Below are 26,887 nucleotides of genomic sequence, written 5' to 3'. Positions count from 1 at the left end.
TATTGATAATGAAGATAAAGATTAAAGATAAAGATTTATCTGTTTTCGAATGTAGTATAATAAAACGACATTATTTTCCGTTCCACCTCGATAGTTACTCGAATAGAATGGTCATTAAAAGTATAAACAATAAATATATTTGTAGCAAAGACGTTGTCGAAGATACTCTTCTTCTTATGTAGATAATCGACACAAGTAAAAAACGATGAAAATCTGTGCATTATAACCCATATAAAATAAACAATTTTAACTCAGTAATAAAGAATTTGGCAACTTAGTAGTTTATAAATTACAACGACTCGCGTACTATCTTATCTCGTTGACTTAAGAATCATTTATATAAAGAATGATCTTTAAGAAAAGTCTCACAAGTATAATTTAGTATTTTTCGATAGCATTTTTATAAAATGTTTACATGAAGAAGTATTTACAAAAATATGAGAGCGGGAGATGGTGAAATGTAGAAGATAGGAAATAGGGACGAACAATGTAGCTCGATGAACTTTTTAATTGAGAGTACCCCGACACTGCGGAGCTCCACAAAGGCAGGGTATTTTGTCATCCTCCAATGGAAATTTGTAATCGTAAGTTATTTCTTCGTTGACTCCTATCGGTTGTTTACTGTAGATTACAATTTTCTTTTGGCTTTCTATAGTAATTACTTTTGCATAACAGTTTGGCTAAAAAAATGTTGAAAAATGCGTTAGCGATATAAAAAGAATTAAAAGTCAAAAGTCAAAGTTCATTGGAATGAAAGAAGCCTGGGGAAATACTCACGTTGCAACTGTGATTAATGAATCTTGCTAGATTGCCGCATTTAGTTGCATCAATGATCGTATCCAAATCAATACGGAATAGGTAAGAACTACCGATGCCTGTAGCTTCGTATTGAGACTCCCTTAAATCTGCAACAACTGGCCTAACCATTTGCCCTACATATTCTATAACCATTTCGTCTGCTGCAATTGGTTCCATAGCGAATAAACCCCAATCGTGAATGCCAGACTTGGCAAATTTCAATTGTTTTTTTCTGAACTGCAATGTAATAATATAACACGATGATAACATAAACATTTATTTGCATAAAAAATAATAATAGGATAATGTTACCATATACCTTTAATTGATTAAACTTAAGGAGATCGCTGTCCGTGTCTATTCCAAATGCGGTTAAAAGGCGACGTTGATTACTTCGCGCTTCTCGCGACAAAGCTTGCATCTTACCAGTCAATGCTTTCGTATTACCCTTTGGACCGTTTATTATGCCATCGCCTCCTGTATAAGTACCATTACTCTCTTCTACGTCGTTGGAACGTTGTATACTTTGCGCATAATGATGCTGTCGAGAATGAAAACATTGTGAATTTAATTATAATTTCAATTATTTAGAGAGATCGATATGAAAACGTAGTAAGAAAAAAAAAGTAAGAAAAATGAACTACTTACTTTATGCTTTGCTTTCTCCCTTAGATCTACTTTGTAATATCCCTCGGTTCTAGCGCTTCCAGTTGCATGTAATCTTAATTCGTCTCGTTTTCTTCTCTTAGCTGGACTTGGTATGTCTGTCGCAGGATGATCAACCCAATGAGTATCGTTTAACCAATATCCTTGAGCGTCATCCGCTAGCAAAGCTTCGTAACTTTTTCTTAAATATTCAACATCTTCCGCATCTATACCCCTGGTCAAGAATTCGTACAAAATACCCATTTCTGACATTAAATCCCTTTCCTTATATACTACTGGCGGTTCTTGAATATTCCTAACATATCTTTCATAAACATAGTCATTTTGAATATTTTCCTTCTCTCCTTCGTGTTTCTGAAGATCATGTATTTTCGGATATTTATTTAACTTTCGTTTTTCGACCTTATGCACTTTATCTTTTCCTTTAGTTAATTTGACAACCTTCGAACCTTTTATCTTTATCGGTGGTGCATTCATACGAACAACGGGTTGTTCCACGGGTTCCGGAGGCGCTGGTGGTAAGGAATACGAATGTTCCATAAAAACCTGAGATGCCTGTGAACCAGGCGAGCTTGGGCTTTGTTGACCATTTAATCGTAGATCGACTTCTGCTTGGAATTTTAATCTTCTAATTTCGAGGTTTTCCTCTTCCGAATCTGTAGTAGGAATTTCACTAAACATATCAATTTTCTCTGATTCCTTAAGAATAGGTTCGTCGTTAATGTATTTGGCAGACAATGTTTGAAGAGTTCTAATGATATTAGGTTCGATAGGCCCTGGGCTTCTGTGCCGTATAATATTATCCTGGCCAGCTAATGTAATCAATGCTTCCGCAGCTGAGCTTTCCATTTTCTTCATATCTTGTTGAATCTCTTCTTTCTGCGGTAACTTGGCAATATACGTATTAAGTTTTTGCTGTACATCATTTTCTAATCTCGGTTTGTTCGCATTAACATCTATAGGCTTTAACGTTTCCAATTGTTGTTCCTCTATTTTATTTTGATAATTTTCATTTAATCTGTCATTCGTTTCCTTATCATTTTCATATTTTCCTGGAGAAAGTGGTAATGGACTCTCGCTGTTATCCATTTCAGGGAACTCATCTGAATTTAGATCTATTATTTTTATATCTGGCAGCGGAGTCTCTCTACCGGTTGGAGTAAGACAATCCAAAGATCTTTGAATAGCCAGTTCCATTAATATATCTGGATCTTCGCTGTTACAAGCCAAGGGACGATGATCGGACATGCGACTATCCGTGTCTTGCTATAAATAAGATAAAGAAACAAATGAATCAAGATTTTATGGATATTGGTTTAATAATACTCGAGACATTTCACACGTACCTCATCTTCAGAATTCTCTTCGTCCGAACTCTCGCTCGAACTACTAGAAGATTCGCTGGAACTAGCTTCGTCGCTAGAACTTTCGGTGGATGAAGATGAAGACGAGGATGAAGAGCCGCTCGGAAGAGAAGAAACTGGTCTTTTAACTTTCTGTACCGGTGGTAGATCCAAATCGCTATCGCTTTCTATGATTTCCGTATCAATGCGATCGGATTGATGACTATCTTCGTCTTGAGGTAAAGGACTCGGAGCTTTAATTTTACGCTGTTCAACAAAATATAAATATTATATATTGTATTTGATGTGATAGACTTTTGGGAAAATATTTTTATCTCGTTGCTTACCCTAAATGAAGGCATCTTTGGCATACTAGCTCTGATACCCAAACCAAATCCATCGTAATTGAGACCCAATGGCGTTCCTTGTTCCAAAAGTAATGAAAGTCCTTGTGGTTTTGAATTTTCTTCTTTATTAGTACTATTAATAACAGCGATGTCTCCCCCTTGAGTTTGATGATTCTTTTCGGATTTTTTCTCATCCCACCAAACTTCAAATAATTTGTATGCAGTATTTTCTACCATTTTCTTATTAAAATCTTTTTTTAAAATTTGTTTCAGTTCATTTACAACTCTGTTTAATACACCATTGATGGTAGGACCCTAAATATAATACAATTTGATATAAAATTATCAATAAAGAGAAGAACTAAATAATAACACTTACCTGCGGATTATCTTTAGTAATATTATGATTTGCCATCGCCTGCAAGCGAGATTGGAAAGACGAATAATAACTTGTCCCTTGATGACTCCCAACTGTTCCCGATAAAGACGCTGTGGTAGGTTGGTAATGGCTTTGCAAATAGGTCGTTCCATAAGGATAAGGATATTGGGTTGGTCTAGGCCAACTATAAACGTCTCCGGATGGATAATGACTTATATGGCCAGGATAACCAGGTCCTGGATATAAGTGACTCGAGGGCTCGGGTTGGGCGATAACCTGTTGTCAAATTGTTGTTGTTTTTTTGTCAACTTCATAATTATCGTTACCTTATTTTACAAAAATATTTTTACCTCTTCTATTTTTTCATCTCCCGAACTCAATGGACTCAAAGACATTCTGTCATCGTCGGGTGGCGGAGGAGGTGGTGGCTCTTTAGGTGGTTCTGGTTCAATTTCATCCGGCGCTGGGCTGTAACTTCCCAACAAGGCTTCATCTTCGCTAGAACTGATAACGCTGCCTAATTCTTCATCGACGGAAAACTGATTTAGATTGTTCTCACGAATTTTCCATCTTTCCTTATTTTTTTCCCTCATTTTTTCGAAACAAGATTTGTATGCTTCCTGAGATATAAACGGACTCGGAGGATCCGAAAGCATTTCGTTATCGCCGTGTTGTGATTTTTTATCATCTTCGGAATCACTACCAAATTGTAAAAAAGGAGGGGCCATTCCACCTGCCTTATCTTTCAATAACATTGCTATTCTCGTATCTAAATCTAAAGTCTTACGAGTTTCAACGGGAGAATCTCTAGATGTTGAATTTTTGATAGCGCTTTGATTATCCTTTTCCTTTTTGGTAGCGTGATGTTGTTGACTCTTACTCGCCGAGTCGACGACTCTTTTATTAGTAGACGCCGTATTAGAACTTGGATTTTCCAGATTAGTTCCATGTTGAGCGGGCCAAACGGACGCAGACGGATACCCAGCAGTTCCAGAGTTATTACTCCACCACACGTTTGAATTTGGTTGCATAGAAAGATTTTGGGATACATTTTGTGGTATATTAGTTAAATAGCTGTTAGGTGGTTGATGGTGATAACCGCTATAGTAAAAATCATAATTGGTAGCCGGAGTAGAATTTTGAGAATAGTTGCTAGAATAATTTAATTCGCTAGGTGCTGTGCCATAGCCTAAATCACTGCCAGTACTTCCACTAGGCGTAGGATAATCCCTATACTTATTGTATCTCGAATTTTCAACATACGGATCTCTAACTTTGTCTACACTAGCAATTGTCTTCTTAGTACTTCTATAATCGTCCCTTTCTTCAGGCACAACTTTATCGATCGGTGTTTGCTTTTCCGGTTCAACGTCGCACTTTATTTCCTTTTCGATTTTTCTCTCTGGTTTCTTTTCTATGGTTAACTCTTCGTAAATCTTTTTACATTCCTCTCCGAAAGCATCGAGAAACACTCTTAAAACCCTACCCATCACAGATGTATTGTTCAATTTTTCTACACAAGCTTTGGATGCTTTAGTAGTTTCAAAAACTACTCTGGCTATTCCAAGATGTTTATTAGTTATTGGATGGTAATATATAGTAAGTTCTTCTACGGCACCAAACTTCTGAACCATGTCTGTTAAAAATGTTTTATCGATATTGTCATTAAGGTGACAAAATGTTACCTCCAGCGGAGGAGGTTCCCCGCAATAATTAGAATCTATTTTAAATCTAGGTACAGGTAAGTCAAGTTGTTCTAATCGAGTCCATATTCTTGTTAACTGAGATCTAGGATCTCGTGGCTGGACCACAGGATACGTCGGATCTCCTGGAACAATTCCATCGTATCTATACAATTTGGTAGCTCCTTTTACCAAGAACGGATCCACCAATAATTTATAGTTCCTTGGCTTCTGTGCCACTTGTGGCGTAGATGGTTCTTTCTGAGAATGAGTTACGTGACTATGGCTATGTTTGGACGATGGATTTGAATTCTGCGACGCGCTCTGCGAATTGCCATGAGAATGGCGATGACGATGTGAGTGTGCATGCGAGTGTCCATGTCCATGTCCATGTCTCTCCATTCCGTTCATTGCCTCCAAGCATCATCCATTCGTGTGAACCACTATCGCAAACGTTTAAGCAAATTTTCGTGATAGAGAGTATTTCATATATTTCAAAAAATTTCATAGATTAAAGGGAGAAACAGTGTCCATTAGTATTATTTGTCAAACTATTTGAGAAACTTATATATACAATTTCCACTACAAATTTTTTTAACCACAATAAATATATCATGCACCCTTGCTGGAAGAGAACATAACGTCGTTCCAATTGTTACATTTAAAGGTTTACTCCAAATTTAACATTAACTGGTATCACTTGAAAGTATTCAAATTGATCGTAAATAACGATCAGTGACACAATCACAAAATGCATCCACTTATCAACAATATAAAACTTGACTTTTATATTTATTTCATTCAAAAACTCTTGGAGCTCCCCGTGTATCTAACACAATTGCAATGCTTGCAAGATCTGCACTAATTTTAAAAGATACGACAACGTCTTTTTATTTAAAAAATAAAAAAAAAATAGGAAAACAAAGACAATGATCGGTGCTCGGTTAACATTTAATATGTATCTTGCAGAAAAGTATAGCGATGATATCAGCGAAGTTCGAACGATTTTTCTTATTTTTTCCAAGGGGAGAACGTACAGGTTACTAACATTCACGATGACACAAGACTTATTTATCTCTTGCAAATATGCATCCACTTTTTTTACGTTTTTTTTCATCAAACGTAGAGTCTTAAAATCCAAGTTGGTTATTCTTGTACGTATCTCGGAAACACATAACCTCCAAAATTGTCCAAGTATTTACTCGGGCGATCGTTCTGTTGACGAGCAGAGTGTCAAATGATTGCGAATCTTCCTAGGACACGTTAACTTTCCGATACGATTATTTCCATCGTTATTTACTCCAATATTATAAGATTGCACGAGTGAAGGAAAAAAAAAAAGAAAATAAAAAATTAGTCGACTTGAGAAGAAACAAGAAAATCCTTCGAGGCTTATCGCGATCTACTATCGTTCACTTATTTTCTTGGATCGCAAGAAATAATAATTCGCAAGCTCCGTGATGTTTCTTTCCTCGGATTATTATAGAGCAAAATATATTTTGAACGTGTATGATTGCGTTAGATCACGATATCGATATCCTCTACCTCTTTCTTTCTTCCTCTCTTTCTTTTTCTCTCTCTCTCTCTTTCTCTCTGTCTCTTTCTCTCTCTCTCTCTCTCTTCCTTATTTAACTTACCCGTCAACTTTCTTCTCGAAAAAACATACAAGTTTATTGATACCTGCCCGACGAGCACGCACGCACGCACGCACGCAGACGCACGCACGCACGCACCAACGCGAAAATACCGAACAAGAACGTCCGTGTCAAGACTATTCACCGATGTAAAGCACCATCAAGTATCCCACTAAACTAGTCTCTTCGACCGACCTTTCGTTGATCCTTCGATAAATTAATACTTTTTTTCCTCGGTCGTTGAATTTCTATATTTCATCCCTGAGACTCGAAAATGGATGACTCTTGAAAAAGAAAAATAATCTCCTCGGGCGCTAAAGAAACAAGCCTATAACGTCCGATAAAGCCGATCGCGATGCACTTTTCAGTGACGCCATCCTTGTCACTTAAGAATCATTACATTAGTAACTACGAGTACATTATATTTCGATAATCCCGATCAAAGTTATTTCACGAAGAACTTATCGATAATGACATTATTTCTCCCTTGATATCGTCCGTCTTAATAAAATCTTAAACGCCCATCGACCCACGGTATACACTACGTGAACCGAGAACGAGCACCCAAAGCTTTTTTTCCCCAATTTTTCCAAAATTCCATTATCATGAAATTTTTAATCGTGGAGAATAATACCTGAGAATTCCGTGTATGGCTGGCATTTTGTTAATTTGCCAGGAGTCTGCATAGGTAATTAAAATCTGGCGCTGAATAATTGCTGAAAAACTTGTTGCCCGATGATGTGTGGCATTTAATCCACGCATTGGTCAATTTCCAAACCGAGAAAGATATTGCGGAAGTATTAACTATCCTATTGGCAAATCAGCTAACGCGCTTAAAAAGAAAATAGCGCGTTTTCATGCGCATTTTCATGCGCGTTCGTCCCATCCCACCCATTTTATCTACTACATGCAAAAGTCCACGTGGATCTTTTGTCAAATGCACTTAAGCCTCTATACTTTTATCTAATAGAGAGGGAGATTAAAAACCAGTTACAATATTTGTTTCTTTTTTAAACCCAACACACGACCGGCCAAATTGTACTTCTTTTTCAATGAAATATTTAAATACTAACTATACGCGTGTGTGTTTGCCTTGTATAACTATACCATCGAATAAAGAATTATTCGATTACATATATGACAGTTGCTCGTGTATTTAAGCCAATATTCATTATTTTATAAATATATTACTCGCGTATTTTATTCGTTATTAATCATTAAATGTCAACCAATAGCAATGAGAATCCTTCCATAGGGATGTTTCTTGAAACTTTGGCTTGAAACTTGAAACTTTTCTTTAGAATAAACCCTAACGAATACGAGTCAATTTCATAGCATACAGATAAAAAAAAAAACCGATAGGTTTGAACATAGTCACTGGATCATCCTATGATAGTCTAGTACGGTCTCTGTTTCCTTTAAAGTTTGATAAATATATCTCTTCTTAAAATGTCTTTCATTCAGAATTTAATTAAAAATTTTGTACCAAAAGTTAAGGCAAATGACGAAGAGGAAGAGCTAGTTGATCCTCAAACAGTTCTTCGTGTAAGTTTTTTATTATGTAATACTATCAACTTTAACATGTCAACTAATTTAAAGAACTGATTTAAAAGTTTAAAAACCTTTTAGCGTATAATCCTATATTCTTGTTTTATTTTAAATAACTTTTTAACAAGAGTTTATTTCATCAAATTATTCTTAATTATATCTTCATTAATGTTCAATGCTCTTTACCTTGAAGTAATATAATTATCTCAAATATATCAAATTAATTCTTATAAGGCGTAAGAGTAAATCTATTTGATCTGTATATTTATAAATATTATTGTTTCATTATTGTACTCTAATAAAATTATATATTTTATAGGAAAAATGCTCAGCGAAACACTGTGAAAAATTCAAAGAAATATTGAGCACGTGTAATGATCGTGTTAATTCAAAAAAACAAACGGAAGAAACGTGCCTCGAAGAATTGATAGACTATGTGGAATGTGTAGATCATTGCGTAGCTGAAACTCTTTTCAGCAAATTGAAATGAACGAAGTTAGATCCTTATAAGAACTTTACATGGTTGTCGTTGCAAATGTCATAGACTAATTCATGTATGCATTGTATATATATGATCCAGTAATAGAAATAAAATGTAACTTATAGGGAGTGTGCGTGACATTACCATTGCCTAGCATTCACCACTTATCAGGGCCTGTCAAATATTTGCGGTATAAGAATAATGACATAAGAAATAAAAAATATTGATAGCAATAAGTTTTATTAAGAATCCGATAGAATTTTAATCTTTGCATAATTTTAACTACGTTGCTTTACTAAGAAATAAAAAAGAAAATTTCACATTTTCAATTATCAATAACTAATTAAATAATTAATTGAAAGAGTTAGCAATTAAATGCATATATTCATTCTTTTCAGTTCTTGAGGTTCTATGCCAACTTTTTTGCGCTTGTACTTTGCACGAACCCTATATAGGACGATGTATGCATAATGAAATCATTATTTTTCTTTTTTGTATTTATAATTTGGAAATTGTTTTTAACAAATTTTTTCTATTAATAAAGTAGTACAGTAAAAAGTATATATTATTAATGACATAGAATTACACAGACTTTTAGTTTTAATAACATCTGTACTTTAAAAGGCAGATGGAATGACACTTGGTTCGTTTGCATGATAATTTTGATTTATTATGATCCTTACTCATTCTGCACCTATTTGCAATACATCAAAGCATACAGCGCATACGCGTACCGGCCTGTTATATCCAAATTTTAAAATGGGAACATCCTGACCTGAACATTTACTGCATAAGATTCTTCCGCAGTGCCGACTTTAATAAAGAAAGCAATAATAAGGTAAAGATAAGAATACTTTAATGTAAATTTTGTCTAAAGTAAGACAGTTCTTACCAATGATGTTTACGCATGGTTATAGAAAACTTTGTGCCGCATTCCAAACATAGGTCTTTGTCCGCCCAAGGTGCTTCTTGCGTTAAAGAATCTAATAATCTGTATAACAATTGCTTAGTCGCAACTTGATAATTAAAAATTGTTATACCATCCTTATTCATTGAACCGAGACAAGCCCCAGAGCGTACTAGTGTTCGACACAAGTTACCATTACCTTTCATGTAGGCTATTAACAATGGGGTATTACCATCTAAGTCTGAAATAGAAATAATAATGCTATGCGGGTGAAGCTTCAAATATTCATCGATATCAAATTAATTATTTTTACCAGCATTGTTCACCGGATATTGCGACATGCATTCTAAAAAGAGTTCGCATATAGTTGCAGCATTATCTCTTCCGCATCTGGCTAATTCGTGTAGAGGATTTCTGCCTTTAAGATTTACTGCTTCCGCATCTAAAGTACATTCTGTTAATAACGTTCTTACAACAGATACGTGACCTTCTCTAACTGCTACGTGTAATGCGTTATCGCCATCCGCATTTACTGCATCAAAATTAATATTGTTCTACGAGAAAAATTAATATATATATGTCTATGTGTATATATCAATAATATTCCAATAACATCATGAAATATTAATGATATTATTTACATGCAATAACGCGGACACGACTGTAGCGTGGCCAGCTTTCGCTGCTGCGTGTAGCGCAGTATTTCTATTCGCATCTGTATCATTGACGCGTGCTTCGGCTAAAATCAAACTTCGTACCAACATTTCATTTCCAGATATGGCAGCGAGATGTAAGGGGGGCGTCTGCGTAACGTCGTGTACTCTAGAATTTACGTCTACCTATAAAAATGATTTTTATCAATTAATCGTAGATATAATGGCTTTGTCCATAAATAAAATCTTATATACCTGTATAGAAAGTAGAAACAAAATGCTCTCCATGTCTCCTTTTTGTATAGCAGTGTGTAAAAAGTTTCTTCCCTTATTGTCGTATTGCTCTGCAGCTTTGGGTAATCTTTCCAGTATCGCCTGCGCTGCTTTATTGTTACGAACAGTTAAAGCTGCCGCGAATGGCGTTAACCCTTTTTTGTCTCTCTTATTTAAATCTATATTAGGATGACATAATAACAATGATATTATTTGCGAATGTTGATTTTGTATTGCTACATGAACAGGAGTTTTTCCTTCCGCGTCACGAGCATTCACATCTGCTCCATGCTCGATAAGAGTTTGAACAACTTGTTCGAGACCCCATTGACAACACAAATGTAGCGGAGTACATTCATCCTTCGACTCGTCGCCTCCTGTGCCATTTGGTCCTGGACGTCTAGGAGCGTTTAAATCGCATCCGCTGTAAGAATGAATATTTAAAACTAACAAGTAAGAGGAACTATGTCTCTTAATGTTCTCATTTGACAAAGAACATTCTTATATTCGCGATATACCTTCTTATGAGGAATTGCGCAATGTCTTCTTTATTTTCATCGATTGCTCTGTGTAATAAAGTTTGTAAACATCCATCTGGACCGGGACCCCAGCAATCGGCATCCGCACCATGTTTAACTAAAATAGAAGCTGTATCTTCTTGATCCGAATCCAATGCATCCCACAATGGGCATCCTACCGAAGTATCTACCCCTCGTCTACAAAGAGCTTCTACCACCTCGCTAAGTCTGCAGTGCACGCCAAGTTGCAATGGTGTCTCTCCGTTAGCTGTCCTGTTAATATATATCCTTTAGTAAATATAAACACATTCTTCATTAATCTATTACCAATGCTATTTACTTTGCATTCATTTCTGCACCATTTTCTAACAAAAAAATGGCCGTTGCCGAATCTTCTTTTAATATAGATTGATGTAGCAACGTTAGTCCTTCTTCGTTGCATTGATTTACATTTGCTCCAGCTTTTATCAAAGCCAAAACAATATCCTTGCCTTTTTTAAATGGAGCTTTTATCGCCAAGCTTAAAGGTGTTTCTTTAGCTTTGTTTTTCAAATTTAATTGTAAATTTGCATCCTTAGCATTCAGTAATTCTTCTACGATATCTAAATAAAAATGTGAAACTGCAATATGTATGGGTGCATCTTCCGTAGTAAGCGTGACCAAGTTTGTTGGAATGCCATATTGTAAAAGAACTTTTGTTAATCGTTTCGAACCGACTTTGCAAGCTTCGTGTAAAATAGTGTAGCCGTCATTGTTTGCTTTCGTTAAGCTATCTTTGCAATATTCAGTTAAAAACAAGGCAGCTTCTTCTTTATTTTCTCTAGTTAAAACGTGTAGAAGAGTGTCCCCTGTTTCCTCGTATTCAGGATTAGGTATTGCTCCTCTGAGTAAAAGTTCCTTAGCGAAAAATGATTGGAATGGTTCTATTTTCATTGCTAAACATAACGGAGTATCGTCTTTATTAGTTCTAGCATCCAAATTTATATTTTTGGATTCAACTAATAAATTAAATATCGGCTTGTTTTTCTCCGAAATACAATTATGCAAAGCAATCCTAAAAGAGACGAAGTAAATAAATTAAATGATTATAAATATAATATTTAATAATCTCCAATAGAGTAAATACATTATACGTAATATAGATTATTATTAATTACCATCCTCTGTGATCTTGTAAATTAGGATCTATACCAGCTTGTAATAATTTAGAAGCAACAGCTACGATATTTTCAGTGTCATGTTTTGTTACTAGATGCAACACAGTGCATCCTTCTAATTCTTTGTAATTATCCAGATTGTTCGCATTATCGGTAAATTTAATAGGTTCGCATAATTTCTGGCTACTTCCATTGTTTTCCAATTGTTCAATGATGAATTGAGCTGAATACGAGTCACCCCTTAAAATAGCATTCTGAAGTAAAGAAAGACCTTTTGAATCTTTGGCGGTAAGATTTGCCCCATGTTCAACCAAGATTTGTGCTAACGAGGGTTGTCGTGCTTTTAGAGCTACCTCCAATGCAGTTTCTCCTTTTTGATCAATTACGTTGACTGCTTTGGGAAGCTGCACAGAGAGACATAGAAAATATATTATTTCATTTTCTTTTAATACGTAGAATTATTTGTGTCTATTTTTTAAGAATGATAATTCATACTAAAGAGAAATAGGAAATAAGGAAAAAAGAATATGAAAATATATATTTCAGGACAATGAATCATTCGATTGTTAATCATTAACTCAAATAAGTAATTAATTTAATTAACGTTGCAGTCGTTGTAAAGATGTTATGATTGTGATATATAATATCATAATGTGATATTATCGATAATTACAATGGACAATGAAATATTTCTATTTTAATTATCAATTGTGTTAATCGAATTAGCAAAAGGAATAAAAGAAGGCAATATATTTTGTAAAAGTTTGAGAACCACTGTTGGAGAGTTAGTCATACAGGAATGCAGAATTGGTCACGGAGGAAGCGTAGAGATTATTTTCCGATATGAATACGCTACGATATACGGGCGAATCGAAAAGAATACGGAGATGATATAGTAGTCGATGATACCGTTGCTTAACCACTTGTTAATATAATACTCTGTATGCGCAAACTTACTTAATTTTCAAGATAAACATGTATAGGAAATATATAACCTTACGATTTGCAAGAAATTAAGAAAATAAATCAAGTAAATATATCGATCTAGTGTATCTCGTGACAAGTATGCATCGTTCATTTCCCTCCTTTTAAATAATTTTCAATAGTTTTCAATTAGCAAACGTACAAAGTGCAGTTTTCAAGTGCATCGATGCAATATCAACATAACCATAAAATAAGAGGCAATATTTGAAATTGGTATTGAGAAAAGACACATTGAAACATATTCTTATGTTTATTCGTTTTAGCAAATAATCATTATTTGCAACTGTGAATGATTTTTTTTTTTAATAATAATCTAGTTAAAAAATTATCTAAAGATGCGAGTAGAAAGCTTACTAATTCAATTTGTCACAATATTTTTATGTAAGTAAAAATTTCATCTATATATTCTTGACTTGTATTTATTTTAATTGCAAAGATATAATTCTTAAGAGACATAATTCTCAAGAGACTCTGCATTTTATAGATATCTTAAAAACAAAAGCAGAAGGTATTATGTGCTACCGTTGCGTGTCAACATTTTCAGGACACGACGCATCCGAAAAACTTTGTTCTCAATTCGATGGGAATAAAACATTTCAAGTTTTTTGTCCTATGTCAACATTTTGCGTAATCAAAACTATCTATTATAAATCCCAAAGTATGTGGAGCTTTTAAAAGTGCAATTAGGAAATGCGCTCAAGAATTATGATTAATGTTGTCGTTTGATGCTGTTTCAGCGTCCATGGTTAAAATAGTTGAAAGAGGCTGCGCTACTCAAAGGTATTCATCTAAGATTTATAATAATAGAACAAGAGAGTGGTACGATAAGGAAGAAGTAATAAAAGCTTTTGAAGAAGGCTGTACTACCGGCGAGGACAGAGGAGCAACTGGTAGACCACCCGAATATTGTTACTGCAATTCTGATTTATGTAATTTTTCTCCTTCCATTAAGATGGCAAATGTGACTACTACTGTCTTTCTATCGGCGCTATCTTTATTATTTGTTAAATTTTTACACGTTTAAGAAGTTAACGTAAATATTTGAATGTATAAATTTTATAGCCTCTAAATTAAAATATTGTTACCTCGAAGGAGTAAGTTTAGAGAAAAATATTTGAGAAATTCAATGCATTTCTTAAGGTGCAACGATATTGGATACAACGAATGCTTAGGTTTGATAATGTACTTCTAATATTGTGTATTGTATTTTTATAAATTTACACCAATTAATTAGTTAGGTATTAATACTTTTGTGATATCATTACGTTAAGAAAAAAATGTAATCTCTATTAAGGATACCATTTTATTTACAATTTGATAATTATTTAATATATTACGCGATATATTCCATCGATAAGAATAATCTTTTATTTTAGAATTTAATCCGTTCTATGGCCAATAGATGAATATTTTTAATGCTCACCTACTTTATTATAGCATACATTTCCTAATTTGCTATACGATACACATATTAGTTTCCTTATTTTGAAATAATGAAAAGTAATTAAATAAAAAAAAAAAAAGGTTCCTTACCTCTGCATTATTTTCAATTAAATACAAAAATACAACGTCCTCCCTTATTAAACGAACTGCCGAATGTAAAGGGTATGTGCTTTTAGCTTGTAATAATTTGTACAGTAAAGAACCAGGCATCTCTTTAAAATCTTCTCCCGTTAGGTCTTCCTGTAAATCAAATCTTTAATTTAATCATTGTTCGATGCGTTAACAAATACTTTATACGAATTAGGCGAGTAACTTTACCTACCCAGTGTGCGGATATCAAAGAACTACAATGATCTCGGAGATTTTGTATACCCAATTCTTCAGCAGCAACGTACAATTGAACGCAATCTTTAAGACCGGCAATGCCGACCAAATATTTTTCGCATTGATCGATCAATTCTGTTAATTGAAAAGATGAAGCAGCTCTCATTAAATCTAACGTTAAATTTTCTTGGGAAACCTTTCCCGTGTAAATCCATTTTAATAAAACTAATCCTACGTGTGTATCTAGACTGCTCCAGTCTGTAAAAAATTTTTATTCTAGAATAATTCTTAGGAGATTGATTTAAAGCAAAGGCATTACCTAGTACCGGAGTACCGGCAAGGACAGATTCACCAAAGAAGTCGCTACGAGCGGTCAGGACAAATCTGTGAGCTGGTACTTCTTGATCCGCTAATTTAATGGTAATGTCACTAAAAATAACAAACGCCATGGTTCATGCACTTTTAGCATCTACGTAGTCAAAGAATTATTAAGATTTTATAAATGCGTCGCATGATATTTACAACGTTCGTATACCTGTAATTATGTTGATTGTATAAAGATGCTACCGTTGTTAAAAGTCGACCAACAAATCCATTTTCACGTTTATCCGCAGTTGCAATAGCATATTCGCGTTGCAGTTCTGCATTTGCATTATACAAATTGACATACTGTTCCCGCAATAAACACAAACGTTGTTGCCACTTTTGTGCTTCTGTAGTATCTTCTAAAATGCAAATGAAATATCTCTAGCATGTGGACATAGATTTGTAATACTATTTGAAAAAAATATTTTGATAAACCTACCCATAATCTCGCGTGTAATTTTTTTAAAATGATCTTAAACGTAGGGTGAATATCTCTCGAGTGACAGCATCCACAGGCCGCTATCTCTGTATAGGTTAGATTTTATAATGAATATATAAAAAATGATAAAACTTACTTAGGTAAGAGTGAAACTTGAAAAAGACGTGAGAAAATGAGAATTTATTAAATATCCGCCCACACTATTTATTGCATCTGTCAATTGCTTTCATCATCAGTGCAATTCTTTGATAAATCTAATGCCACACGACTGATGGAAAAAGTTCCTATGTTTACTCTTTCCGATAATGATAAATGACGTCGATGTCTAGGATGTCGATTTAGAATCTATCTATCGATAAATGCGACTTTCGCGAGAATATTTCATAAAAGAGAGAATATGTTGTCGACAAAATGTGTGCGTGGGTGTGTGTTCATTCTCAAGTGATTATTATTTATTCCATCATTATTGTTGCCATCATTATTTAGAATAATCAAAGATTTAAAATGGACCTATTTAATTTGTCGTTAATTTGATAATTTATTTGAAAATAATGCGAAGTAATGAAATAAAGTTGGAATTAAATGGCGGTAATTGTGAATAAATATTTGACGTTTTTTTCGAGCAAGTTTGGAAAAGTTTGAAAGTATCATTTGTAATAATAAGGAAGACGATTTAAAAAATGGCGCTGGTTGATCCCTCCGATATAAGAGATAGTCGATACCTCTTGGTCGTAGCGTCAAGTTCTGTCGTATTTTATGTTGACGGTAGCCGCAGCTGGACTGCGCCGTTTAGCAATGTCCGCGATAGAAAAATTCGAAGTTTTGTTCGTTTTGGGTGGACCCGGTGCAGGTAAAGGTACGCTATGTCGTTTTTTATCCGAAAAGTATGGTTACGTTCACTTGTCGGCCGGTGATCTCTTGAGGGAGGAGAGAATCAAACCCGGTTCGGAATTTGGCGAGCTCATCGAAACGCATATTAAGAATGGCACTATTGTTCCGGTGGAAATTACTTGTTCTTTATTGGAACGTGCCATGCAGACATCTCAGGCTCCTAAAAAAAGATTTCTCATCGATGGTTTCCCACGAAACGAAGATAATTTAACTGGTTGGAACAAGGTAAGGTTATGGTTTAAGTAAAACCCTTTTATAAGTTAAAATATGCTACGCGTATGTAATATTTGTTATTAATATTTATTCTCTACGATAGGTCATGTCGGACAAGGTAGTTTTGAAAGGCGTCTTGTTTTGCGAATGCTCCAAAGAAGTCTGTACTCAAAGATGCCTCAATCGTGGAGCCACGGGTAGTGGACGCAGCGATGACAATGAAGAAACTCTTATAAAGAGGCACGAAACTTATGTACAAAACACGTTGCCTATAATAGAGTATTATGAAAAGCAAGGCCTGGTGTATAAGTTCGATAGTATGAAAACACAGTTGAAAGTATTGGAAGACGTAGAAAAATTTTTACCTAGCATAGGATGGTAAATAGACGACAAACTATTACACGGGAAGAAATAATCTTACGGTCGATATTTTTCTTTCTTTTACCAAGTATCAATCATTGAATGTACAAGCTTTTGTTAGTCGATAGAAATGAGACGCTAGACGTATTGCCAATAACATTATCTTACTTATCTATTTAATATTTTTATCAATTGATATTTTGTCAGAATTATTTTATCCGAATGATTATATACATTATTATAGAACAAAGCATTGACTGTAGAAATTACGAGACCACGTCCATGTAACATTCCTCGATGCGCATTATCGTCAAATTCTATTGGGAAAGAACGACGATAAGATGGTATAGAAATAGCAATTCTTTGATACCGAGTTGTATACAGAAAAAGAAGATGTTTGTAATTAATATGTATATATAATACAGATATAATAGATATACAGATGTCAGGTATGAAATATACCGACGAAACGATGTAATAATGGTATAGCATTAATATTGCTGTGCAAGCAAATAATAAAACTGGACTTGAGAATTATATTACGATGGTTAAAATCATTTTCTAAGATGACAGAATACGACGATTAACGAGTCAAATCTAAATGACATCGTGCGTTATCGCGCGTTACGCACGATAATCGAGCTTATTTTATTTCTTTTTTTTTTATCGATTTTTCAAATGTTAATCGCACGGTGAAAGAAAAGAGAAAAAGATAAGAAGCGAACACCACCGCGTAGACCTCTTACAATTAGCGTCAATTTTAAGCTGGATACATTGTTATTTGCGGAGTTAGAAATGAACGTTTTTCTCTATCCTATATTCAATTATTTATTATAATATTATAATATTATATTCAAATTGAATGAAAACAATTTCTAAAGCACGGAATTGTATCTTTCGATCGGACTTGAACACCTTATTAATCTCACAGCTAAAATATTGTTTTCTATGTCTCCTTGCGAATAGAAAATTGAAACAGGATAATAGATTAATTATATTTTATCGCGAAAGCTGTCGCAATATCTTTAACGCGTTATAGAACTTACCGTATTTGCTTCGTCGAATGCATCGACAAATGCATCAACAGATGCATCGAATCGCGCGCCTCATTAACAGGACGTTGACATTTACTCGAGTAAACATCGTCCTGAATCAACGATAACGTTGTTCCGCCTATCGATTAACGATAATACTTTTGTAATTTTTATCTCATCCGATTAAGATCTCTGTACTCGTTTCTTCGAGTATATAGAAATCAAAGAGTTTTAGCGCATAGAAACGAAATCGAGCAAGAAGAAGAAGAAGAAGAAGAAGAAAAATGTAATTGTTCGAAAAAGAGAGAAAGATAAAGGATCATTTTGGCGAAACAATTGATTGCGAAATATAATACTTTATTTAATTATATCATTTAAAAGGAATTTTGTAAATAGTTTTGATGCGTCGCAAAGCGGGGGTAAGGAATAATCTCTGGTCGAAAGTACAATTAGAAAGAATGATCGAGCGATCGATTTGGAAAGACGGCTATGTTTAGTTTGCTTTTTTCTAATAGGAGAGAGTATCTCGGGAAGATCAAGAGCGAGATCAAGAGAGTAGGAGTAGGAGTAACTAGTTGCCGGTAATAGGTTCGTAGAAGAAGCGTAATCTCTTTGTAACATCGATAAGAGGAGACGCGATGCGGCAGCGGCGGCGGCGGCGGCAACGGCGGCAACTCCCCCGAAGCAGCAACTTGCTCCTCCTCGTTAGCTCTCGTCGTTGTCCAATATATAAGTAAACCGTCGAGATTGCCAGTACACAGTACGGTCTACGTTTTCCCGTCTTTCTCTCCTTCATACGGATTTACCCGCGTTCACTTCGAGAAACGTTCGCGTTCCTTTCTTTTCTTTTTTCATTTCTTTTTCATTTCTTTTTCATTTCTTTTTCATTTCTTTTTCATCGAAGGTCCATCGACTTCGAGATACGCGGAAGCGCCGATTCTAAAACTAAAAATGAGCGTCCTTCGGCCGATTAACAACCCCCCCCGTTTTACTATTTATTTCTACACGTTTATTATATTTTTTTCGGCGATAATTGTCAACGTACAATCAGGTCTCTCGATCAAGCCAGAAACGGTCCTTTCGGATATTTTCACGCGACCGTTTGAACCTACAAAGTGGAGTACGAAAGAATGTCAACGGGATAGCGCCATCTACTTGGAGGAACTCTCGCGTTATACACCATGGGCTTTGAAAAGTAAGTAAATATCCCGTTTTTTTGCTATATCCCCAAATTTGCTTTACAAGAGTACGATCTATCGTAAATGAGAGACATAGAATGATCGATAGTTCAAGTTTGTTTCCAATAATAACGAGGAAGAAAAAGCGAAGTAAATATACTATTTATTATTTACGTTATTAATTATCGTGAAATATCGAGAAAGCGAAGGTTCGCGTTTTCGATATGCGACATACGTATATATAGTATAGTTGAAGCGCACCGCGATTTGCTTTTTCTTTCTTTCTTCATTTTCCGATAGATCCACGAGCAGAGCTTCGCGTTACCGTAAAAACGCTTACGCTGCCACGACCAACTCGGTGCTGGCGGCGAGTTTTATTTTTGACTTAACTTTATTCTTTACCATCTCTCTGGTATCATATTCTCTTGGATTTTTTCGTAAGAATCTCGATCAGTTATAACGGTCGTCCTCACCCGAGAAGTAACTACAAATATCTATACGAAACGGTTGCAATCGGTTTCTGCGTCAGCCCGAGAAACCAAGTGGATCAATATGCAGTAACTATGGTGCCGATGACCGTCCTTGTGTATCAGGGTTTATCCGTTTTACTCGATATAAGATAATCGATCGATTTCCTTTACTCTCTCTCTTTCATTTTCAAACCAACAAACACGACATCGGAGCGTTTAATTGTTTTCTCTATCGAACAATCGGAATTTTGGTTCGATCGCTTTCTTCGACGACGACGACGACGACGACGACGTCGACGACCTTCGATAGTTTCGCAACGTCCAATTGACGCATCCAATATTATTTAAATAAAACGATACTTTTATTTGATTTATTTACGATTATTATTTTTTAACTAGGAACCATGCATTTCACGAATACGTAAATTGTGACGTTAAACAAGGAAGTCATTTTGCCTTATCGATATTTATTTTAGAAATAAGTTTATCGTTCGACCGATATACATAGTATACATATAATTATCATACTTATGTATTTTCTAATCGCTTGGGAAAACTTTATCGGTTCGGTTCGGTTCGGTTCGATTCGGTTCGGTAATGTATCTGGCATTGAATCATCCTTATCGTAGATGCATTTTTATCTATTACATATACATATATATGTAGTTTGCGTTTCTAAAAGTTCTTTGTTTGCATAGGATGTTTTCCCACGATCTATGAGACTAAAGTTTGAACGGTGACGGACGAATATTTAAAGCTTAATAATTTCACTTTTAATTATCGACATTTTAAATTGTAACCGATATTTATATATTTTTCTGCTTTCTCTTTATATCTCGTATATATATATATATATATATATACGAAGGTACTGCGTAAGAACAAACATTTTGTTTTCTTTTCTTAATTTTTTTTTTTTTTAGTGTACGACGCATCGGTAAAAATACCAACCGGTATCATCACTGGAAATTACAAACAGTTGGGCAATTACAACGAATGTCTGCAGGTTAAGAGCGATCGAGGAATTTCTGGTCAATCCTGTAGCGCTACTATACAATTCGAAGTAGCAGAAGATAATAGCACATCCGCGGAATTGAACCTTGCTAATTTGCTGATAAACATCGCTACGGCATCCGTAAGTTTGAATAATTATCCTCTCTTATATTCGAAACTATTGGAAATTTTCATCGGTTTCTCTTTCGAATGATTTTCGTAATCGACTATGAGAGTATTTACGATCACGAGTAAACAGGAATAACGTTGTTTTCATTTCAAATTACGAGTAGATAACCTTTCTCGATCGAGCAATCGATAATGTTTTGATAAATGATCGTTCGCGACCTTGTTAATTAACGAGGAACAAAGGGTTTAACAGGGACGACGATGATTTTCGCATGCTCCGTAATACTATTATTTACAAATTTATCAGAATCGAGATATTTAATCTAATTATATATTTTGAGTAACGATCCGTTGTTCGGTCGCATCATATTTTATTCTTTTCGTTAATCATAGAACGCAACGAAATGGCATTCGGGGAATACGATCGCTTACGAATGGATGTTGTGCGTACCGTCGAGTTGCAATCATACGGAAGTTCAAGAATTTTTGGAAATCCATATGGATCCCTTAAAGGTAGAAGGACGGCTCGATTTCGCGATAAACGTTCCAATAACGTCTTGTCATACTTTGGAAAGCGAACGGACGAGGTTCGATCTATCCGATTGGATTTACATGTAAAAATCAATTATATTATTTATTATATTATTTTATTCGTTGACCTTATCGATCTCAGGTACTATATAGATCAATCGATTCAAATTACAGATCTATTCTTCTTATCTTTTCGTTGATAATTATCGTTAGTACAACTTTCGATATCTTACGTAAAGGACATTCGAGTTCGTCGAACCGAAAAGGTGAGTCTTATCTTATAAAATTATCGTTAATCGTTTTTTTTTTTTTTTTCTATTATACCATCGATCTAGAGCGAAATCTTCACGTATTTCTTTTTCCAGGTAAAAAATATATTTTATTAAAGAGCTTTTCGATTTATACCAATTGCAAGAATCTTTTCGATACCGACAGACGTCAAGGTTGTATCGCTTGTTTGGACGGATTACGATTTATAAGTATATGCTGGATCATTTACGGACATACTTATTACATCGAAGTAATGGGTATTAATATGGATTTGACTCAAGTGCCAAAGGTAAAGTTTACAAGTTAAGAATTTTTAAACGTAATTTCAAATGAAATTCAATTTTGTTCGATTAGTTGCACGAAAATTGGAGTAAGATGTTGGTGTTAAATGGAAACATGGTCACGGATACGTTTCTCTTACTCAGCGGAATACTTCTCGCTTACACCGAAGTCACGAAAAAGGAGAAAAGTAGTCATTGGAAATTGGACGTTATCGGTCTTTACCTTCATCGTTACGCGAGGTACGAGCTAAACGCGAGTATCGACGAAAGCTACGAGTTTAGGAAAAAGTAATAAACCAATTGGAATGCGGTTTTTGTAGATTAACACCAGCGTACGCAATGATGATCGGTTTTTACGCTACTATATATTACAAATTTGGAAGCGGCCCGCATTGGAATACCTGGGTTGGTTCAAATCGAAATTATTGTCGCGAAAATTGGTGGACCAATCTTCTCTACGTCAACAATTACGTCAACGTCGCCGATATGGTATGATCATTTTTTCCAATGGAAATAATCTTTTAGAACGATCCACCTTTCAAACTTTATTCTAAACGCTCATTTCAGTGCATGTCCCAATCGTGGTATCTGGCAGTGGATATGCAATTGATTTGGTTATCCCCGATCTTTCTTTACCCGATGCTCAACTCGATGAGAAGAATATTTTTCTGGATTATCATCGGCGTAGCCTTCGTATTATCGATAATCTTACCCTTCGCCATGACGTTTTTTAATCGATTTACCGCAACTATGTTGTATTACAAGGAACAAAGCGACGTGGCCAACGTGTTCTTATACATTTACACGAGAGTATACACCAGAGCCGGGCCTTACATCGTCGGTATAGCGCTTGGTTATCTATTGGCTAAAAGAAATTCTTACGATATCAAGTTAAGAAAGGTAAACGATCGAACGAACGAACGAACGAACGAACGAACGAACGACACACGTAGGAACGATTTTAACGATGCGAATTTGTTTTAGCTTTACGTAATCGTCGGATGGTTGGTCGCCATTCCGGTAGCATTGTCAGCTGTTCTCGGTGCGCGAGAAATGTATTTCGACGATCATCCTTACAACAGATTGGAGGCTAGTTTTTACGCTGGGATGCACAGACACGCTTTCGCTTTGGTCGTATCTTGGATCGTTTTCTGCTGCGTTCATGGATACGCAGGTAACCGCGTTTATAATTCCAATAATTCATTATATTTCCTATCCGTCTATATGAGAAGAAAAAAGACAATAAGCGAATCGATTTGCACAGGTCTAGTTGGAGAATTTCTTTCTTGGCGAGGCTGGGCACCTCTCAGCAGATTAACTTACAGCGCTTACCTTTGTCATTACGTCTTTATACTATCCCGAGCCGGAAGTGTGCGCACCACTGGCAATTTAACGTCGATGAGCGTGGTAAGCATGTGCGATCTTCTGCGATAATGTTATTAAAGAGAACGAACTTTAACACTTTCTATTATTATACGTATTATAAGTATGCGCGCGGTTGAACGGATTACAAACTAAATAACTCCTTCGAATCCTTCTACGAATGTTTGACGAATGATTATTTTTTCCAGATGTACGCTTTCTTCGGTAATTTGTCTTTTACAATGGCCTTTTCCTTACTCTGGAGTTTATCTTTCGAGATGCCTTTCATAATACTGGATCGTACATTCCTATCCCGCAACAAGGAGAAGTCTTTCTTTCCTTCGAAAAACGATCAAACTAAAAGGGAAGGAGAATATCTTTCTTCGCTGGACTCGAAGAAGGAAATTTACGAAATGGTCGACGATCCTTCCTGGTCGAAGACTTCGGTTAAAAGTAACGAAAATGTCATTGAAATTGCCGCTACATCTGCCGATAATTATGTCAACAACGAAGAAATAACGAACAAAAGGTTTCCTTCGGTTGAAAGAAAAACCGACAATGACAATTGTACCGATTGCATTTACGTTATTAACGATTTCCAATTAGACAACAATAGAAATTCGTTCGTTAGATCGGATTTGGAGGAGGGACGAAGTTGGACCGAACGAAAATGATCTCTCGCAATTTTGTTCGTTATTTTGTTTGTACTCTTGTAAATATTATTGCGTCGATAAAACGATAAAACGGTAGATACATACATACATACATATATATATATATATATAGATATTCGGTAATATCCGGCCAAGGAATGGCCAAGGAATTTCGAGTCGACGACACGCGAGTTTTTAGGCTTGACCTTTAAATCTCTTACTTTCGAACAACAACGATTCCACATTCGGATTAGAAAGTAACTAACGCCGAGCGCTCTATTACGCTCGTTTGGATCTACCTTTCCTCCGTGTTTCGAAACTACCTAATATACGATATATAATTACGTATATGCAGGAACATTGAAAGTATACGCACAGGGGAGATAACAATTAATATCGATTAAACGAAATATTTTTCAATCGTATCTATCGATAACGATGATATTCAAGTGTGTTATCTAAATGTCCCATCCTGTAAATATCTGTACAGTACTAGATAAATATTGTGATATAAATAGATCGCGCGCGTATGTAGGTATTATTATTTACAGATTTATTAGATCTATGTATCTAGAGAAATATGTATATTATTTTATATTACTTTTATAGAAAGAGGAAATCGATCGCATTCTTAAATTATATTTACCAAATACTCTCTTGGGTTCGATTATTTTTTTAAACTAATTGAAATAAAATGAAAGTATTTTTTGTATATCTCTTCTTTTTCTTCTTCTTTAAATGAAATATACGTTAACGAATAACGACTTAAATTTTCTCGAATCGTAGAAAATTCCTCGCGAGCGTATTCCATTACAAATTGAAATGTCGAAACCGTCATCGAGCCTGGTCGTTGTTTATTTAGGCCACCGTTTTCGTGTCTCCCTGTCGTTTCTCCTTCACGCCTTTGCGACTCGCCGTTGACGAGTTTATCCTCTCCTCGGTATAAACCTTTAGGCGAACGGGGATTTGGGATAAAGTAAGTCGAGAAAATGACAATGCGACGCTTGTTCTATTCGCGGTAGTAATCGATACGTCGAGAACATTTTTCAGAAATCATTTTTCATGTTCTTTGGGTTGAATCGTTTGAAAACACCAATCTCATTGTATCTTTCTTGTTTTTTTTTTTCTTTTTCCTATCCCCATTTATTCAAATATATAATCTAACGAATACTTTTCGAGATTACGAGAACAATGGAGTTTATCGCGTCATCCGAGTACGTATTATATCTAATTGTATAGAATTAGAAAAGGATGCAGTAGAGGGGGGTCATTTAACGGAGTCATCAAAATTCGATTGGCTCGTTTTCCAAATGGAAATGTTCGGGCACGCGCGGAAAACACCCTAGGGACTGATGTTTGACTTAGCGGGAAAAAATACTAACATAAGAGCGTCGCGAACGATTTTCAAAATGATTCGCTTCGATATTCCATAGCCTTGTCCCCGTAAAAGACGTATCTCGTTAACGTAGACGAGAAAGTTGTCCCTTCCTCGGCGCGTAATCAATTTATGCGATTAACTAACCAACGAGGCTAGAATATCACCAATTGTCGCGTAGTGCAATCCACAGACGCAACTTTTCCAAAGCACCCCCCGAGGCGTCCCGCAGCGAGGAACAGAAAGGAAGCGAGTGAATTCGATGGACGCACCGTGACGCGACGGGTGCTCGACATCTGGGACGAGATCTCTCTCCGTGTATTTTTCCGCGATGCGAACGCAACTATGCGACGAGCGTGGAAAAGACTAGGGTGTATCGTTTTATATAGTCCTCGAGTTTGCGCACTTTTCCAAGATAAACGATTATTATTTTTTTGTTTCCATGCGTTATTAGTACGAACAATGGAATCACGATCGTTTAGCGCGAGTAACGAAAATGTCTACGATATCGGGGCAAAATTATTTTGGTCATTTACGACGACCCGATGGAATAATATGGGGGAGACCAAAAGTCTTTGATCCGAATAAGAGTTTCCCGTGAAACGTTACTCTCTCTCTCTCTCTTATCCGACAAAATTCGACAAAGCTAAAAGTATTTACTTGTTCGAGAAAGCTAATTCGTGTGTCATCGGGTCAATGTAGAAGAAGAAGGATCATAGAAGAGAGCCGGTCCTGCGAGACGATGGTTCCTCTAGGCGCCAGTATCTTCTTACCGAATTGCACGACTGCGACTTACACGACGCGCGACGATTTACGATTTTTCTTTGACTTTTCTTCTAGTACCTCCTCGTTCGAGTAGAGAGAAAAAAGAAAGAGAAACGAGTCGACGAGTCTCTGACCGCGCTGACGTAGATAGTTGAAAAGTCTCCTTCGTTCTCATGTGCAAACACTTGAAACGCCTCCCCCCACCCTCTCCCTTTTCTCAACAAACGCCTCTTCGTGCCTTTTATCTCCTTCGCACCCATTCCCTACGAAGTTTTCCTTTTTTTTTCGTTTCGTTCGTAATTAATCGAATTAATTTTCCATTGGAACGTTCGATAAAATAAGATCTATCTTTTTTTTTGTTTGTTTTTTTTCGGGTATATTTTGAAAAGGAGTTACGCGAAATACTTGGCGGGGTTAATTCGTTGACAGGATTTTCTAAA

At 35.6% G+C, this 26,887-nt stretch overlaps 6 protein-coding genes across 7 annotated transcripts; 4 read left to right on the top strand and 2 right to left on the bottom strand.

Moving 5' to 3' along the window:
- Positions 1-21: 21 nt before the first annotated feature.
- LOC122514674 (histone-lysine N-methyltransferase SETD1) lies at positions 22-7,700 on the bottom strand. Its single transcript, XM_043631612.1, has 9 exons — positions 7,484-7,700; positions 3,884-5,658; positions 3,534-3,809; positions 3,155-3,469; positions 2,811-3,074; positions 1,447-2,730; positions 1,118-1,339; positions 778-1,035; positions 22-680 (listed from the first exon to the last, which is right to left on the bottom strand). The coding sequence occupies exons 2-9, from the start codon at positions 5,624-5,626 to the stop codon at positions 507-509; spliced, it is 4,536 nt and encodes a 1,511-aa protein (XP_043487547.1). The 5' UTR covers positions 5,627-5,658; positions 7,484-7,700; the 3' UTR covers positions 22-506.
- Positions 7,701-8,182: 482 nt separating this feature from the next.
- LOC122514682 (cytochrome b-c1 complex subunit 6, mitochondrial-like) lies at positions 8,183-9,006 on the top strand. Its single transcript, XM_043631623.1, has 2 exons — positions 8,183-8,394; positions 8,717-9,006. The coding sequence occupies exons 1-2, from the start codon at positions 8,299-8,301 to the stop codon at positions 8,885-8,887; spliced, it is 267 nt and encodes an 88-aa protein (XP_043487558.1). The 5' UTR covers positions 8,183-8,298; the 3' UTR covers positions 8,888-9,006.
- Positions 9,007-9,526: 520 nt separating this feature from the next.
- LOC122514675 (rabankyrin-5) lies at positions 9,527-16,714 on the bottom strand. 2 transcript variants are annotated; one of them, XM_043631616.1, is made up of 14 exons: positions 16,665-16,714; positions 15,943-16,028; positions 15,673-15,862; positions 15,457-15,566; positions 15,136-15,395; positions 14,904-15,053; positions 12,387-12,790; positions 11,570-12,283; positions 11,230-11,502; positions 10,694-11,135; positions 10,427-10,624; positions 10,099-10,339; positions 9,771-10,026; positions 9,527-9,691 (listed from the first exon to the last, which is right to left on the bottom strand). In XM_043631616.1, the coding sequence occupies exons 2-14, from the start codon at positions 15,944-15,946 to the stop codon at positions 9,562-9,564; spliced, it is 3,372 nt and encodes a 1,123-aa protein (XP_043487551.1). In that variant the 5' UTR covers positions 15,947-16,028; positions 16,665-16,714; the 3' UTR covers positions 9,527-9,561. The 2 variants fall into 2 exon arrangements, with proteins under 2 accessions (XP_043487551.1, XP_043487550.1); XM_043631615.1 differs by lacking the exon at positions 16,665-16,714 and adding an exon at positions 16,142-16,237.
- On the top strand, positions 13,097-14,902 carry LOC122514680. The gene is made up of 3 exons (XM_043631622.1): positions 13,097-13,751; positions 13,855-14,028; positions 14,108-14,902. The coding sequence occupies exons 1-3, from the start codon at positions 13,706-13,708 to the stop codon at positions 14,392-14,394; spliced, it is 507 nt and encodes a 168-aa protein (XP_043487557.1). The 5' UTR covers positions 13,097-13,705; the 3' UTR covers positions 14,395-14,902.
- Positions 16,610-17,943, top strand: LOC122514678 (UMP-CMP kinase 2). Its single transcript, XM_043631620.1, has 2 exons — positions 16,610-17,058; positions 17,150-17,943. Exons 1-2 carry the CDS (start codon positions 16,699-16,701, stop codon positions 17,426-17,428), a joined length of 639 nt encoding a protein of 212 aa, XP_043487555.1. The 5' UTR covers positions 16,610-16,698; the 3' UTR covers positions 17,429-17,943.
- Positions 17,944-19,391: 1,448 nt separating this feature from the next.
- LOC122514632 (nose resistant to fluoxetine protein 6-like) lies at positions 19,392-24,730 on the top strand. Its single transcript, XM_043631567.1, has 11 exons — positions 19,392-19,635; positions 21,012-21,223; positions 21,604-21,824; positions 21,916-22,007; positions 22,107-22,300; positions 22,366-22,532; positions 22,613-22,781; positions 22,860-23,192; positions 23,277-23,466; positions 23,557-23,699; positions 23,864-24,730. Exons 1-11 carry the CDS (start codon positions 19,392-19,394, stop codon positions 24,326-24,328), a joined length of 2,430 nt encoding a protein of 809 aa, XP_043487502.1. The 3' UTR covers positions 24,329-24,730.
- Positions 24,731-26,887: the final 2,157 nt, after the last annotated feature.

This window comes from Polistes fuscatus, unplaced genomic scaffold, assembly GCF_010416935.1.
Source record: "Polistes fuscatus isolate 324 unplaced genomic scaffold, CU_Pfus_HIC Scaffold15, whole genome shotgun sequence".
Classification (NCBI taxonomy): domain Eukaryota; kingdom Metazoa; phylum Arthropoda; class Insecta; order Hymenoptera; family Vespidae; genus Polistes; species Polistes fuscatus.
This window is presented reverse-complemented; position numbering and strand designations above follow the sequence as displayed.